Below are 16980 nucleotides of genomic sequence, written 5' to 3'. Positions count from 1 at the left end.
TTCAGCAATATTCTCAAGAATGTGTATATACATTTTTTGTACTAATTATGGTTTGAATTCAACAGTAACTTAATTATCCAAATAAGGAAACTTTTTAACCCTATTTATGTGTGCCTTGTCTAGCATTCATTATTCTGATGAAGTCCTTACATTTTGAATGAATGAGCTTAATTAATTTAGTAAACTTGTGGTGTGATTAGCTCTTCATGCTTCTCCTAGTTTTTTTTCTTTTTGTCAGTCAGTCAGAAGCATGGAGGGGCAATGATGGTTTTAAAAATCCTTCAGGTCATATCAGACCCCCAGCCCTTTGCCTTGATGCTACAGCTCTGGTAAGCACTCAGAATCAAGTACATCAAGGTACGAGTCAGACCTGACTGTGGTTAGAGTTATCACCACCCTCACACAAAGTATGAGCAGGCATTGGAACCAGAGGCGCTGGTGCTGGAAGATGTACTAGGGGATGAGGAGACACTGTGATAGCCAAAGGAATGGGTCCCTCAACCCTCTTGATGGAGATGGAGGGAATGATCCCTAGGCCCATATGAGTTTTTAAGAATGTTCTCATGAGCTGGTGTTAAGTGTGCTTCCTTAATACTCTTAGTATACTTTGCTGACCTCAAAGAAGCCAAAGTAGAAGGCTTACTAGATCTAGGTAACAGCAAGGGGACCTTCTGGGTTCAAATTGTAGGAGTCTGGATTCTGCTGGGAGATGGTTCTGGAGACAATTCAGGCTCCAGACTATGGCCGTGAATGGATCTGATCTAAAGCTTGAAGCACTGATTAGAAGGGGCTTGGCACTTCTGTAGGTACATGGGAAATTGGATCTGAGTCAAGCTCTGACAATAATGGAGATCAGAGTCAAGTCAGCACCAATTATGACATTTTTGAAGATGTCAGAGAATCTGAAAACTTTGGGACAATCCGATCCAGTTGACCCTCTAAGGGTGACACAGAATGTGTTTTTCTATCTTTTCTTTCATTTTTAACTTGTCATATATTTTTTTTCTGTCCTGTCTCTCTCTTTCTCCGTTTTCTATGAGCAAATAACACTGAAGCAGCAGGCAGCAGTCCTTTTACAAACAATTTGGCCCATTGGTCCACTAAGACCTGTTCTCCAAAGGCTGCACAAAAGCGTAACCTTCACTGAAACAGACAGCACCAAGAAAATAAATGCAGTTATCATGCATACTCTTGGGAAGGCAGATTATGCCCACATCCCACACATTTCCTGAAATACAAGGTCTTATCCATGGTAAATAAAACCAAACTCAAAGAAATTCCAGCACTACAAAAAATCCTTATAAAGAAGCTGTCAAGAGAAAGAAATGGTCTATCACTATATATTTTTAAGACAGGAGGAGGGAAATATTAGTATGGCTGAAGGAAGGGGTAGGATCTGAAGAAAGAAGGGCACAAGAAAAGCCCACCAAAAGGTAGAGCATAAAGTTGGCTAGAAATTTCACAACTCAAGGGAAAGGAAATACTGTCCTACTAACAGACACATGTAACTACAAAAGCTGTTAGAACTTCCAAGGGAGAGGAGAAAAACTATAAATAGCAAAAAATAGTTAAATTCACTTATCTGAGCAGAGCTTTGTTGGATTGTATCTGACACTGGAAGTGGCAAACAAGATCTGAGGAGTCTCCGGTATGCAGGCCATTGTCGAAGAGGAGGCACAGCTTCAGAGCTTGAAGATTCTTGGAATGCTATCATTGAATCAGATTGCTTAAAGGTTGAGGTGTATGGAAAAGATATTGGAAACCCTGTTTTTTTGACTTTGCATGCTGACCTTTGTGTTACAATGTTAGGCACATAGATTAAACATTAATTTGATGAATGACACACACACTACAGGCCCATATGATATATGCAAATGATCATTCCTCATGACTATGTAATACACAGTCATAATGATAACTAATCCACAACAGTGGAACTGAATAGAAATTATTTTTGCATTAAACATAGAACTGCAAACATGACTCTGGTAACATGATTTGTTTAAGCGAATAAGCAACTGTTTTAAGAATTTGATGTACTAGATAAATTGGTAATGCTGTTTTGGCAAGGTATGTAATTCAACAAAAAGAAGAGCACAAAAACAAAATAACACACATTGTTGATAACGATACTGAAATGAAACAATACCTTGTTGTTTTTTACTGTGTAGTGGCATAAACTTTGTCTTTCTCCAAACCTCTTTGGAATGTCTACGGCAATCTGGTCTGGGTTAACAGCAGAAAACTGTGCAAGATCTCTCATGATCTGTGGAAATGATGAAGGACATTTCATATTCTTCAGCCATGCAGCAGAGTCATCCTGAGGGCAGTCACAGCTTTCATGGTAAACAGGTCCTACAAAGTTTGCATACAAGTTATTAGAAAAGTCAGAAGCATCACATATAAAAGTTCAAAGATTTTCTAAAACACAAATTATAGTACTTTTCCGTTATCGGGGCAACAGTTCTAATGTGTGCATTTTGTTATGTCCTGAATCAAAGTTGTAGCTTTTTGTGGTAAAGCAGCAAGGACTGCAGTAGTCACAAAATAATGCTCTGTATTAGTGCCACTTTTGATCCATTTCCCGAAGACAGAGATGTTAACTCTGTCCTTACTAACTTCAAGATAAAATCCCCTGTAATCACGAACCTGGTACCTTCCATCTGTTTCGTGATTTTGAGTTAAGAGACTGAAACTTAAATTTTGGAAAATGGATTCAGCAGTACGTTTCTTGACATCCGCATTCTGTGGGATCTTGTCCTGAAATAAATAGCATATACAACTCTGAACTATCCCTGTTTTTCAGCGATGTTTGTGATTTTCATAGGTTCATAGATAAGTACTAAGCTAATTGCCCTTGTGAGCCATTTTAAGCCTAGCCAATTATCCCTTGTGAGACTCAAACCCTGCACCTTGTGTTTGTAAGGCAAACACCTTAACCATTAAGCCACCCTCCCAATCCCCAAACATTTTGACTCCAAATGTTGCTGTTCTCCACCCTAAAACTGAGAATCCAACTGCGGAAAGGTGGTGGATCACCCTGAAATAATAATGGCAGAAGTTATATTTAAAGAATTGGTCTGCTTCAGAAAATACACCTAATTCGAATCCTTTTATTGTGTTATTACAGCCAATATTTAAAATGTGTCCTTTGAGGTTGGCTTTTGTCCACAAATACTTTTAGGTTTGTTTGTGATTCAGGAGATGCGAAATTAACGGCAATGAGAAATTGTACTTTTCGGACCTCGGTAACTGGGTTGCACCCCCAACTCCCCAAAACTAACACAACCACCACTGCCTCTTCATGACACCACAGACATTTCTTACAAAAATAAATTGACAACTTCGGGACTGTACCAGGTTAACTTAAGCAAAGCCGTAAAATATGTGGAGTGAAATAACTGTAAGCAAGGAAGACTCTTTTTTTCTGTCCTCAGGTTCTGGTTGGTGTTAACATTCATGCCAACATTTGTCAGGGGCCTTAAGTACTGAGTATTAGATCATTGAGAGCGCTTGCTAAGATTACAAGCACTCATTAGAACTGTTGCCCCGATAACGGAAAAGTACCTAAATTAGTAAGTGTTTGGCAGACTCATTCCAAGGTCATACTTAGTACAAGGCAAAATATCTGGCCGTTTTTCCTCAGGAAGTCATACCATAAAAACAGCTACATCATCTTGAGTTTTTCCCCATGTATACACTTTTTTTTTTTTTTAGATATATATACTTTTTTAGCTACATCATCTTGAGTTTTTCTCCATGTATACACTTTCTTTAGACATATACTTCTTTTTCTCCTTTCTTCATGTTGCCAACCATCTAATACCTTCAGTTTACAAAGACTCTCTTGTTTCCTGTGTCCTGCTCACCATTAAAACCCTAACCGGACTGTTGCAGAGTTCCTCATTTCCACTGGCACCTCATCTTGTCTGTTCTCTGTGGGTAATGAGAAATTATTTATTAATTGTTTCTGTAATGGGAACGTCCCACACAGATGAGCCCATTTACAGAGCAAGGTCTGTTGATGAAAGTCTTGACATACATACATATACAAAAATTAAAAAAAATAAAAACGTAGTGAGATTTACAGCAGAAGTATTAATCTAAGTGCAAGATAATTCTAGACAAATAATAAAAACGTGTATATATATATATATATATATATATATATAGTTCTAGGTTACATAACCGACAGCTGCTTTCACCAACAACGGATTAGCGGGCGCCAGAAGATCGACATGCGGAAGACCGACGCTACGGATCAAAACGCCGACGCCAAGGATAGTGACTTGGAAAAAAGCTGTGTGAGTATGCGGTGGTGACGGATGTTAGGGTGCGAGTAAGGTAAGTGTGGATATTGACGGTCTGTGGGGATAGGGGTGGGTTTAGTGATTTAGGGTCAGTGCGCGGGTTAGGTAAATGTGCGGTAGTGATAGTGTTTGGGTTAGGGGCGGGTTAAGTGAGTTAGGGTTAGGGCGCGGGTTAGGTAAGTGTGCGGTAGTAGTATTTTTTGGGTTAGGGGCGGGTTAAGTGAGTTAGGGTTAGGGCGCGGGTTAGGTAAGTGTGCGGTAGTAGTATATTTTGGGTTAGGGGTGGGTTAAGTGAGTTAGGGTTAGGGCGCGGGTTAGGTAAGTGTGCGGTAGTAGTATATTTTGGGTTAGGGGCGGGTTAAGTGAGTTAGGGTTAGGGAGCGGGTTAGCTGAGTGTGCGATAGTGACGGACCTTAGGGTAAGGGTTTGGGTTAGGGTTGTAGATAGTTGTGTATGTGAGGTTTAGTGTGGGTTTGTGAGGATTTTGGTGTGCTTGTGTTCTGTGTGTGGTTTTTGGACAGGGGATGTGTTTTGTTAGTTGATTGTTGTTATTGTGGTGTGTGCAGCGTATGAGGTTTTGTGTTTGTGGACCATCGGTTATTTGTTTGTCGGGCATGTGAGGTTTCGTGTTTATGGTTTGTCGATTATGTGGTGTCGATGTTTGTGTTGTCGGTGAAAGCAGCTGTCGGTTATGTAACCTAGAACCATATATATATATATATATATATATATATATGAAAACACACAAAAGTGAAAGTAAAATGTGAGATAAGAAAGAAAGAAATAAAAGGGGAAAAAACAAAAGTGCATAAACAAAATGAGTATGATTAAAGTAAGTCATGATACTAGGCTGATGCACTATATAAGTACAACAGTATTATTTTCAGGAAATTTAGTAAGATCTTTATGAACAATAAGATGACACACACTGCCCGATAAGAAAATGCTACTATGGTGGTAGTTTGAAGGTATACAAATATGAAGGTAAGGGTACTGGGAAGGTAAGAGTATACAGGCAAAAAGGAGGTGGATTAGCAGAGTAGGAACATTTAGTCTTTCAGAAGAGAAAAACAAGAAAGAATTAGGAAAATGAGTGGGGGATCTCACCAAGTGCCAAAACAAGCACAGGAAGAGGGACAGAAAACTGAATAAAGAAATGGATTATAGGTAGCGATATAAGAGACAGAAGCTCATGGATGAAAATGGAGCATCCACAACTTAGAGGGTCAGCTTCCCTTCTAACATTCAGTTCCAGAACCTCCAGGAGTCACCAGCCTTCTTGGGGATACTGTTTGCATCCACTTCTCCTTTAGCAGAAAGCCCTGATTTGCATTCTTCCATCCTTCCTGAGCCTGGGCTCATAAATCTCACTTTTTTGCAGTGATCATCTGAACATAAAGTTGACTTCTTGCATTTTTCCTGCTGCAAAGCTAGGTTGTGCTTATTGTGGCTATCGTGAAAGCAAGAGCCAGTCTTCAGTAGAAAAAGAGAAGTACAGCCAGTGAAAAATTGCTTTCATCCTTCCCAGTATTTCTGCTTGAAAATAATATAATACTTTTTGGTGACTATCCTGTCTGTTTCAAATCATTATTGGAATTCTACTCTCTGCATTTTATCTTTGGTGTTTACTACTTTTAGTTATAACAACATATCATGTTCTTTTTTATTAGTTTTGCTATTATGTCCTCATTTCTTTGTCTGTCTCGCAGTGTGCATCAGTGTGGATGGATGAATGTAATGGTATACATCTTTTACATCTAAGGTTACTAACATACTCAAACAGGAAAGAACTGGCAACATGTTGTGAAGTGAAAGCATTTTAAACCTGGACACCATCACAAACTGGTTCAGAAATGAAAGATCCAAAACTAGTTACCAAGGATCTCCTTTCTTTGGCATCAATAAAATCTTTCCCCTAACTGAGGAACAAGAAGAGCTTCTATTAACCCCCGAGAAGGCATGAGAAGGCATATGATGTAAAACAGCAGGAAAGAGAAGAGTTTGGTCTGTTGGATGAGGAGGAATCCCTCAAAAGGAGGAAGTTCCTCCCACTGACATCTGTAGCCTAGGTGGATCACATTTGGGACCAATTTGCCTGAAAATTTCTTGCCAAAGACAGAAATGGGAGATTCAGACTTTCTGGGAGGATTAAAGGACTTGCCATAGTGGGGTGGGGAGAACAAATAATCTCATATACTCATTCTGATTTATTTGACAGTCCTTTGCTCGGGGGGGGGGGGGGGTAGACTACTGTTTTCTTTTTAGAACCTCCCTTTTTTGCCACAGTTAGACAAAGGAGCAGAAAGTCCCTTGAAAATAGTTGTGTAGAAATCTTACCATAACCTTAGATGCCCTTCTCTTCTATGTTGCAGTATTGTTAACATGTTGGAGATCCTCTGCCCCCAAGCACCCCGACATCCAGCCAGCATACAACATCAGTATGCCATAAGCAGCTTTTAGCTGCTGCAGGTAAATGGGAAATCACACGTATGATTTGTTGAACGTCAGCCATACAAAGGATGTCCGCACATACAATCCTCAGAACTGAAATGCCACAGGAGGAACACCAATGTAAGGAAAAAGGAAATTAATCTGCCATCCAAGGAAAAGAACAAGGTAGAGGAAGAAGGAAGGAGTGAAGGATAGAATACTGCAACATAGAACAGAAGGACATCTAATGTTATGTTAAGATTTTACACATCTATTCTACATCCTTCTATTCTAACATTGCAGTATTCTTAACATGTGGGAGGGTACCAAAGCATAGGAGGAAACCTGGGAGGAGGAACGAACAGAGGAACTTTCTACAAAGCCATGAGGAATGGCTCTAATATAACTAGCCCTGGATTTAGGAACACTATCCGGCTTCTAATATTTGGTGAAAGTATGAACAGAAGACCAAGTGGCAGCCTCCAAAATGGGGTTAGTATCCAAACCCTTAAAGAAAGCACCACAGGAAGCCACAGACCTAGTGGAGTGAGCCTTAACAAGAACAGGGCGACTCTTACCATGAAACACATAATAAAACAAAATAGCATTAGAAATCCAAGAGGAAAGAGTCTGCTTGAAAACAGGCAAACCCAGACCCCTGGGATGAAAAGAAACAAAAAGCTGATCAGATTTCCTGATAGCTTAAGTCTTATCCAAATAAAATCTGAGTTGTCTATGCACATCCAAGGTGTGTAAGATCCTCTCACTGGAAGATTATGAAGAAGGGAAAAAAGTGGGCAACTGAACAGATTGATTAAGAGACAAATCATTCACCACCTTGGGCATAAAGAAGGGATTAGTATGCAATGAGTGGACTTTCCGATGACTTTATGAAAAACAAAAAAAAGGTGGAGATGCCATTAAAGCTTGAATCTCAGAGACCCTCTTAGCAGAGGTTAAGGCTAGTAAAAGAATAGTTTTCCAGGTACAAAACTTTAAGGAAGCTGAAACTGCAATTTCAAAAGGGGCTACAGTTAGCTTCTCTAAAGCATAATTCAAATCCCAAGGAGGAACTGTTTTTTGGGGAGGATTAATGTGAAAGACGCCTTTGAGAAAAAGTTTTACTTCCATTCTAGAAGCTTAAGAAGGAATCAATGGCAGACAAGCAGAAATGGCTGACAAGTGAACTTTCACTGAGGAATAATCCAAACCACTCTTAAGTAACTCACACAAGTAGGAAAGAACAACTGGGACAGCCACAGACAGTGGATAAAGATTATATGAATGACACCAAGTAGAAAATCTCTTCCATTTAGATAAGTAAGATCTTCTAGTATTGGGTTTTCTGGCCTCCTGCAGTACCCTAAAAGCACATCCTCATAAAAAAGATGACTGAAAGGTATCAAAAGCTTATCACCCATAGAGTAAGTTGTAAAGCTGACAGGTATGGATGAAGCACAGATCCCTTGTCCTGTGTGAGAAGGTCCACCCTGGGAGGTAACATGTGATGACTGCCCTTGGCTAAATGCAGAAGAGGGAACCAATGCTGTCTTGGCCAAAAAGGAGTCACCAGCAAGATTTTTGGTTTGTCCTGCTGAATCTTCAGCAGAACATTTTGAATGAGAGGAAAGGACGAGAATGCATAAAGAAACATCCCCTTCCATGAGAAAGACAGGGGGGGGGGGTGTCCAACTTCCAAACCAGAAGACTTGGGACTCTGGCACAAAAAAGAGGTAGTTTTCTGTTCAGAGGGGAGGCAAAAAGATCCACTAGAGGAATACCGCACTGATGGACCAAGTCCAGAAGCACATCCCTGTGAAACATCCATTCATGGGATTGAGTCAAGGACCTGCTTAGACTGTCTGCCACAAAATTTTGAGTGGATGAAATATAAACTGCTTAAAGAGTCACTTGTACTGAACTGGCAAGTTCCATGCCACCAGAACAAATATGACTCCCCTCCTCTACTCCACCTGTTTACATACCAGATGACTGTGGTGTTGCCCGTAAACCCTTTCAGAGGTCCTGGATGAAACAGAGAATGAAAAGCCTGTAGAGCTAGCATTAGGGCCCTCATTTCCTTGATATTGATATGCTCCTTCCTTTGAGAAGGACACCAGAGGCACTGCACCTTTTTTGATGCAAAGGTTGCCCCCCAACCTGTGTCTGAGCAGTCTGTGAACAACTCTTGAGTTGGTTGAGACTGATGAAGAAGAAGATCTGGATTCAGAGAAAATTGCTGAATCCACCAAAGAAGCTCTGATTTCAGGCATGAGAGAAGAGGAAGTACAAGCTCCAGAGGATGAGCATGCTGCATCCAAACTGATTTTAAGTACGAATTAAATTTCCTCATGTGATGTTTTCCCAGGGGCACCATAGGTGTTGTGGATGCCATAAACCCGAATAGTCTTCGAAACTCCCTGGCAGTTGAAGATGGAAGAGACAGAAGGCTGTGGATGAAGGAAGTGAGAGATGGAATCTTTTCTGGTGGAAGAAAAACCATCATGAGATCTGTTCTTAGCTCGCACCCTAGGAAAAAGTTGATCCTGAGAAAGGGAAAGCAAGTTTTTTTTTTTTTTTAATTTATTGTGAACCTCAATCTTTGTTGGAGAGAGATGGCAAACTGCAGATTTTGAAGTAACTGTTCTGGAAGAGGAGCCAGAAAAAGGAGATTGTCCAGGTATGGATATACCTGAAAACCTCTGATCCTGCAATAAGCAATCACAGGGGCCAAACACTTTGTGAACACCCTTGGGGCAGTGAATAAACCAAAGGGCAAGGCAGAGAACTGAAAGCGCAAGGAAGCCACACAGAAACAAAACAATTTCCTGTAAAGATCATGGGTATGTGAAGATAAGCATCCTTGATGTCCAAGGTGGCCATAAAGACCTGAGGAGGAATTAGAGGAAACAAAGTCTGTAAGGACAGCATGCAGAAAGTAGGAAACTTTAGAAATGTGTTTAAATGGGAAAGGTCCAAAAATGGGTCTCCAAAGACCTTCCTTTCTGGGCACAAGAAACATTCTTGAGTAAAAACCCCTTCCCCTTTGGTTCAGAGGAAAATACTGAATTGTTCTTTGAATAAGTACATCCTTTAAAACATGTGGAAACAAATCCAACTGGATTCCTGAAAGGAGAAAGGTTTTTCCAAGTCACAAAATAACTGTGTTGGATAATATAGAGAACCCAGGAATCCCGAGTTATACTTGCCAAAGCTGGAAGAGACAGGGACAGATGAAGAGAAACAGGAGTATCATCTGGAAGTGGTTGGCAGTCACAGACAACCTGGCCTAACTGGAAACGCCTGTTCAGGAGTAGAACCTGAAAAAGAAGTTTTATGTTGAAGACGTCTTTTAACAGTCTTCTTAGTCCGGGAAGAAGAAGGATGGGTCTGTCTCCTAACAAAAGATGATTTCGAAGGAAAATTTCAGTGAAATTTAGGGACAGGTGACACAAAAATGTGTTTCAAGTCTTGGAGTTTCTTTATCTTTTCTTGTAAGAACTTAAAAAAAGTCTGCAGCTGCAGTACCAAATACAGCATTGTTATCTAGAGGAGCATCCATCAGTTTTGCTTTGATGTGGTTGAACCCTCAACCAAGAATACCTTCCAAGGACAGAGCCAGAAGCAGCTGCTCCAAATGATTCTTCTGCCGCATCATAACTGCATTTGACTGAGTGATGAGCCACTTGAGAAGAAGCTCCTAAAAGGGACACCTGATTTTTAATATCAGAATCTGGAAGCTCTGAAAGAGCTTCAGAGGCCTGAGAAAGAAGAGCCAAAGAATATCTGCACATGTGTGTGTGATAGTTAATGGCACTGAAAGCTAAAGTGGCAGAAGTGTAAACCTTCTTCCCAAGTCTTTCCATAATCTGAAGGAAGAAGCTTAGAGGATGGTAATAACCTAAAAGATTTGTCAGAAGCAATGGATACCACAGCAGGACCAGCTGAAGGGCATTTGTAAAGGAATCTATAATTGTCTGGTACCTTATAAAATCTGTCAGGCCTTTTAGGTGCAGGACTCTGTGAATCAAGGGCATTAGAAGCAGTAGAGAAAGCATCCAAAAATGCTGGTAATACAGGTGGCACAGCAGAAGAAGAAGGATATTCCATTTTAAAAGGTTATGATATTTTTGCACCTCAGAGACCTGAGTGCAATCCCATTTAAATAATTTGCTCATCTTGCTAATAGTTTCTCCAAAAGATATTTCTTCCACTGGAAAATCAGCACAATTGGATTCTTCCTCAGGGGAAGCATATTCTAAAGGAGATGCAACTTGAGTTGGATATGCCAATGAATCCTCATCAGATGAAGACTCATCCTCTGAAAACAGCAGAAGGAGGCTTAAAAGCTATTAAAATCTTAATCAGTCCTGGTGAAAAAAATATCCCAGTCTGACTGAGGTGATTTAGGGGCTGGAAGATGCTTTGCTTGTTTTGTTTTTTCTTAACATGCACCTCTGCTTGATGGCAAGTGGAAGTACCCGACGTAGGCCTGCCTTCAACAGCTGACACCTGGACCTCTTCCTTAAGATTTTGAGGTATGTCTCTGGACCCTTCCGACAGTACAAGCTCTGGTTCCTCTTGACCATCCAATACAGACGTCAGTATTGCCTCTGAGGAAGTGCCTAGGTTGGATTCTTTAACGGCATCCAAAATTTTACCCACCGAAGAACCAGACCCAACCTCTGAACATACCTCTTGGTCTTCACTAACCTTAAGGGATACATCGGCGGAAAAAGGCACAGCAGAACAGGATTCAGGACTAGGCTTACTGACCTTCCTCTTCAAAGTCGGCTTGGCAGAAGGATCCAGAGAACCCTCCATAACATCCTTAGCTAGTCTGTCAAACATTGGTTTTCTAAATAAAGACTCAAAGACGAAAGACAGCTTTGCAAGGTCTTTGGGACAAAGGCCCGACAAACAGCACAGGAATGGTGGTCATGATTTGGGGCTAGACAAAAAAGACAAAGACCGCGATTGTCCTAATGTGGAATTTGCCTTCCACACCTACACTTGCCCTTCCTAGATGACACAAACTAAACAAAAAAGGCAGTAGCAATAAAAAATGTAAACCCCAACAGGCACTTATCTGAAAGCTGGAAGCAACAAATAGAAACAGGTAGCAGGCTGATGTACAAGTCAAGTGCCCCAAATAGCAGCAGAGAAGTTCTGAGTATTGTATGTGTGGATGTCCTTTTTACAGCTGATGTTCAACAAGGCATATGTGCAACATCCCACATACTTGCAGTAGCTAAAAGCTGTTGTATGCTGGCTGGATGTCTGGTCACTTGGGGAGAAGGATCTCCCACATGTTAAGAATACTTGATGAGATTAGATGCTGCTATAAGTCCAAAGGTTCCCTCGTCAAAAGACTGAACAAATCAAAAAACATACATGAGTGAAACCACCACGAAAAAATACTGCTGTATAAAAGTCCAACTGATTTATTAAATAAAAAGAACAGATGAGCGCTTTCGCGTACCAACCAGTACGCTTCTTCAGATCTTCGTGGTGGTTTCACTCGTGTATGTTTTTTGTTTTGTTTTATTTTGATGTTAAGAGTACTGCAACATTAGAATAGAAGGACATTTCCCTGAATCAGTTTTCCCCTCTCATCACAAGTTTTAATAAGTCATGCAGCAGACGGTCCAAAAACTACATTTATCCAAAGGACAATTCAAATTTTCATTTTGACATCATCCAGGAGGTTCTGAGAACATAGCCAGGCAAACTCTTTAAAACAGTTCCAGTGACAGCAGTCCTGATAGTGGCATCTACAGAGTATTAAACACATTTTTAAACAATGAAAAGTGACTTGAGAAACGGGAAAAACAAAATTACATAATGCAGATTTTTCCTCACAAAAGGAAACTGATGCCAAAACATTCCTTGTGCTTTCACAATTAGTCAGGATAAATTTCAAATTCTAAACATTAAAGTTGCAGAAGCATGGAGTGGGATTATTCATTTATTTTATTTTAATTATTTTATTTTACATTTGTTTACCAGGAAAGTCCAACTGGACACAGGTCCATTTTCAGCGGAGGCCCGGGAAGAAAAGCTCCACATTACAATACATTACATGAGAGTAAAAAGTAGAACATACATACATATGGCGTATATACACATCGGGACAACATGCTGGTGATTAACAAACATACATATAGCATATATACACACAACAAGATTAGAATTAAAATGTTTATCAGTAGTGGAATTCAATAAAACTATAACTGCTAGATCAGTTTTGGAATTGGTTTACAAAAAATTGAAAGACTGAGGATATTTTATACAGTTTATAAGCTTTTTTTAGGGACAGCAGGTTGACCGTCAGGGAAATTGTAGGCTGCGACAAAAACACCCTCCAAAGCTGACATAACTGGAGTGATAGGTGAAGGTTATGGAAATGCCAGTTGTAACAAATCATGTTTTCTGAGGGACAAAGAAGCCTTACTCAGTATGCTCCCAAAGAAAACACTGATTAGTCCTGGAAACAGTCTCAGAGAAACAATCTCAGTAAAAATTGGTAGAAACAAATTCCACACTTTCCTCAGAATCTGAATCAAAAATCTGAGGAGAGAAAGCTGCACCTATCCCTTCACATTTCCCGACAGGTTCATATTCTTGTAGTTCTTCAGGGAAATAGAAATTATTTTTTTCTTTTACCAGAAACAGCATTACAAGAAGGGTCAAAAGCCTGCAGTAGACCCCGAGCCAAGCACATTAAATTAATAGCATCCAAAGTAACTGACACAGGAGAATATAAATGTTTAGTTTTCTGTCTGTTTTTGACAAGAGTTGTGGGGGGGGACCAGTAATGCCAGCCAAAACTTCCCTGCCAATGGGCACAACATCCTGGCTAAGCAGGAGCACATTCTCCCTTGTCTCCTAAGGCGACCCATACAGCTGTAGAGGATGTGTCTAACCCCCTGTCTATGGTGACTGTACGGACTACACCAGAGGGATACAAAGAAAAAGATGAGTAGTGTGTTGAAAGTACAGTTACAAAAACCTTACCATAACAATAGATATCCTTCTTTTCACTGTTGCAGTATTCATCACCTCTGGGAATCTCCTGCCAAGGACAGTCCAACATCCAGTCAATATACCAAAGCCTTTATTACCTAGGGAATGTTATATGTCAGATGTATGCTCTCCGTGCAAGCGTAGAGCATAAAGGTGATGTACTTGCATTCCCAACTCAGAACATAAGTGCCCTAGGAGAACTAGTTGCCCCAGTGGAAAGGACATGTGCATCCAGAAAAAAGGAAGGAAGAGAAGAACCTCAAAGCCAGAACAAAAACACCACCCATACAAAACAAACGAGACAAGGGGGTTGGACTGAATACTACAAAATGAAAAGGCCATCTACTGTTATGGTAAGATTTTACATAACTGTACTATGTTCTTCTGTATCACTGTGGCAGTACTCATCACCTCTGGGAGAATACAAAAGCTATAGTAGAGGCAGGGAGCAGCCCTTCACAAACCATGTAGGATAGCCTTGGCAAAACCTGCCCTGGAAATGACATCCAATTTGTAATGTCTAGTGAATGTGTGAACCCGAAGACCAGGCAGTAGCTTCAAGGATGCAGTTGGTGTCCAAGTTCTTGAAGAAAGCCCTTGAGGAAGCTACTGCTCTAGTAGAATGAGCCCTCATGGAAGCAAACAACTGATTGCCATGAAAAGAACGACAAGAAATGGCCTTGGAAATCCAAGAGGAGATGGTTTGCTTAGAAATTGCCAAACAAAATTTCATGGTATGAAAAGAAACAAAAAGCTGATCAGATTTATGAAAGGCCTTTGTTTTGTCTAAATAATATCGGAGCTATAACTATGCCAATCCAAGGTATGAAGAACCTTCTCACAAGCTGATTGCAGAAAAGGGAAAAAAGAAAAAAAATGGACAGAATAATTAAGGGACAGCTCATTAACCAACTTGGGCACAAAAGAAAGATTTATGTGGAGAGATACCCTGTCTATGAAAATCCAAAAAAAGGGACTGCCATCAAGCCTGGAGCTCAGATACCATTACTGCATGTTAAAGCAACCAATAAAACAGTCATCCAGGTGCAAAAAAGCAGCAGCAGCAAGCTGTAAAGGAGCCTGAGTCAGTTTTTCAAGGACAAAATTAAGATCCCAAAAAGAAGAAGAAATGGGCTTTCGTGGGGATCTAATATGAAGGACGCCTTTAAGAAATTACTTGACCTCAAACCTCTAGGCCAAAGGGGGAGTAAGTGGCAGACAGGCAGAAATGGCTGACAAGTGGGCTTTCACTGAAGAATATGCCAAGCCAGCATGTAGTAGTTCACACAGGTAAGAGAGAACCAAGGGAACCCCCCACCGAAAAGGGGTCCTGGTGATGTTTAAGACACCAAACAGCAAACCTCTTCCATTTGGACATGCATGATTTTTCTGGTACTGGGTTTTCTGGCCTCCTGCAGGACCATAAGCATCTCCTTAAAATACTGTTGTCGGAAAGGAATCAAAATCCTATCACCCAAAGCATCAGTTTAAGAGTGATCAGGTGAAGGTGAAGGAGAGTTCCTTTGTCTTGTGTGAGAAGAACCATGAAGTGAGGTAACTTGTGATGATTGCATATGGCCAGCTGGACTAAGATGGGAAACCAGTGCTGTCTAGGCCAAAAGTAAATCATCAACAAGATTTTTGCAGATTCCTTTTCAATTTTGTGAAGGATCACTGTAAGAAGAGAAAGGGGAGGAAAGGCATACAGGAGCATTTCTTTCAACAGAAAGACATGCCATCCACTTTCCAAGCCAAAGGACTTAAAACTCTGGAATAGAACTGAGGGAGTTGCCTGTTCTGGGAGGAGGCAAAGAGATTTACTTGAGGAATACCCCTCCAATGAACTATGTCCAGAAACACATCCCATTTACGAGGCTGTGTCCTAGGCCTGCTGAGAAAATCTGCTACAAGATTGTGCTCTGAAGGTACATAAAAATGCCTGTAGGGTGACCTGCAGACTGATGACTATTTCCCATGCTTGAATGGCCAACCTGCAAAGAAAGTAACATTTTGTACTCCCTTGTTTGTTGATGTGCCACACCTGTGTGCAATCTTCAAGGGACCTGGGACTCAGAGTGCATGGAAAACCTGAAGTGCCAGAATGAGCATTTGCAATTCCTTGAATCCGATGTGATCTGCTCACTGATGAGGGGATCAAAGACCCTGTATTTTCAGGGTGCCTGAAGTGGCCCTCCACCACAGCTGTGATGCATCTCTGCAGAGTTCCTGAGATGGCTGAGGAGGGTGGAAAAGAGCACTTGGATTGAGAGACAGAAACTGAATCCACCAGTGAAATTTCATTTTGAGACAAGGGAGCAGAGGAACCAGATGGTTTAGCATGTGGTGGTGTTGAAAGCACAATGATTTTAGGCAACAGTGAAACTTGCTCAAATGAAGCCTGGCCCAGAGAAGCATGAGTGGCCACGAACCCCAGAGCCCTGAGAAATGCCCTGGCTGGAAAAGAAGACACCGGAAGCAGGGATAGAAAATAAGCTGTGAGGGACAAAACCTTGGAGGCAGGAAGAGATGCCAGCACTGGGACAGTCTGGAACCTGCAGCCTAAGAAAATGTGACTCTGAGATGGAGTCATCATTGACTTCTGAAACTTGACAGTGAACCCCAGGCTGTGCAACAGAAGCTGGGTTAAATGAAGTTCCTGCACCAGCTTGGATTGGGATGGGGTCTGAAGTAAGAGGTTATTCAGATAAGGTAATATTTGAATGCCCTGAAGCCTGCAAAAGGTGACTACAGGGGCTAGACATTTGCTGAGCACCCATGGGGCTGTCTAAAGACAAAAGGGCAAAGCAGAAAACTGAAAATGAGAGGAAGAAACACAGAAACACAAATATTTATATGAAGGTAGGCATCCTTCAATACCAAGGACATCAGAAAAGCCTGAGGAAGCAACATAGGAAACAGGGTCTGAAGGGAGAGCATTCAGAAGGATTGCATTATGAGAAAGGTGTTTTCAGAAAGGAAAGATCCAGGACAGGACTCCAAGATCTCTCTTTCTTGGGGACAAAAAATATCCTGGAATAGAAACCCAAATCCCTCTTCGTCTGTGAAACGCATTGAATGGTGCCTTGGTCCAGCAGACCCTGCAATACCTCTGGAAAATGAGGAAACTGTTCTGCAAGGGTTGAGGAATACTGGATAAGGAGGGAAGGGTCTTCCAGGTCATAAAGCAACCCTGCTGGATAATTGATAGAACCCA

General features: G+C 41.0%; 1 protein-coding gene across 1 annotated transcript in view; it reads right to left on the bottom strand.

The window, feature by feature from the left end:
- Positions 1 to 16980, bottom strand: part of POGLUT2 (protein O-glucosyltransferase 2) — a 765363-nt gene that overhangs the window by 540741 nt on the left and 207642 nt on the right. Inside the window, exon 3 of the mRNA XM_044071952.1 lies at positions 2150 to 2355. Within this exon, the coding sequence (XP_043927887.1) occupies positions 2150 to 2355 (206 nt within the window). The remainder of the gene's footprint in view (positions 1 to 2149; positions 2356 to 16980) is intronic.

The sequence above is a fragment of the Protopterus annectens genome, chromosome 5.part0 (genome assembly GCF_019279795.1).
Source record: "Protopterus annectens isolate FY-2018-M chromosome 5.part0, PAN1.0, whole genome shotgun sequence".
In the NCBI taxonomy this organism is placed as follows: domain Eukaryota; kingdom Metazoa; phylum Chordata; order Ceratodontiformes; family Protopteridae; genus Protopterus; species Protopterus annectens.
The sequence above is the reverse complement of the archived record's forward strand: the minus strand, read 5'-3'. Positions and strand labels throughout refer to the sequence as shown.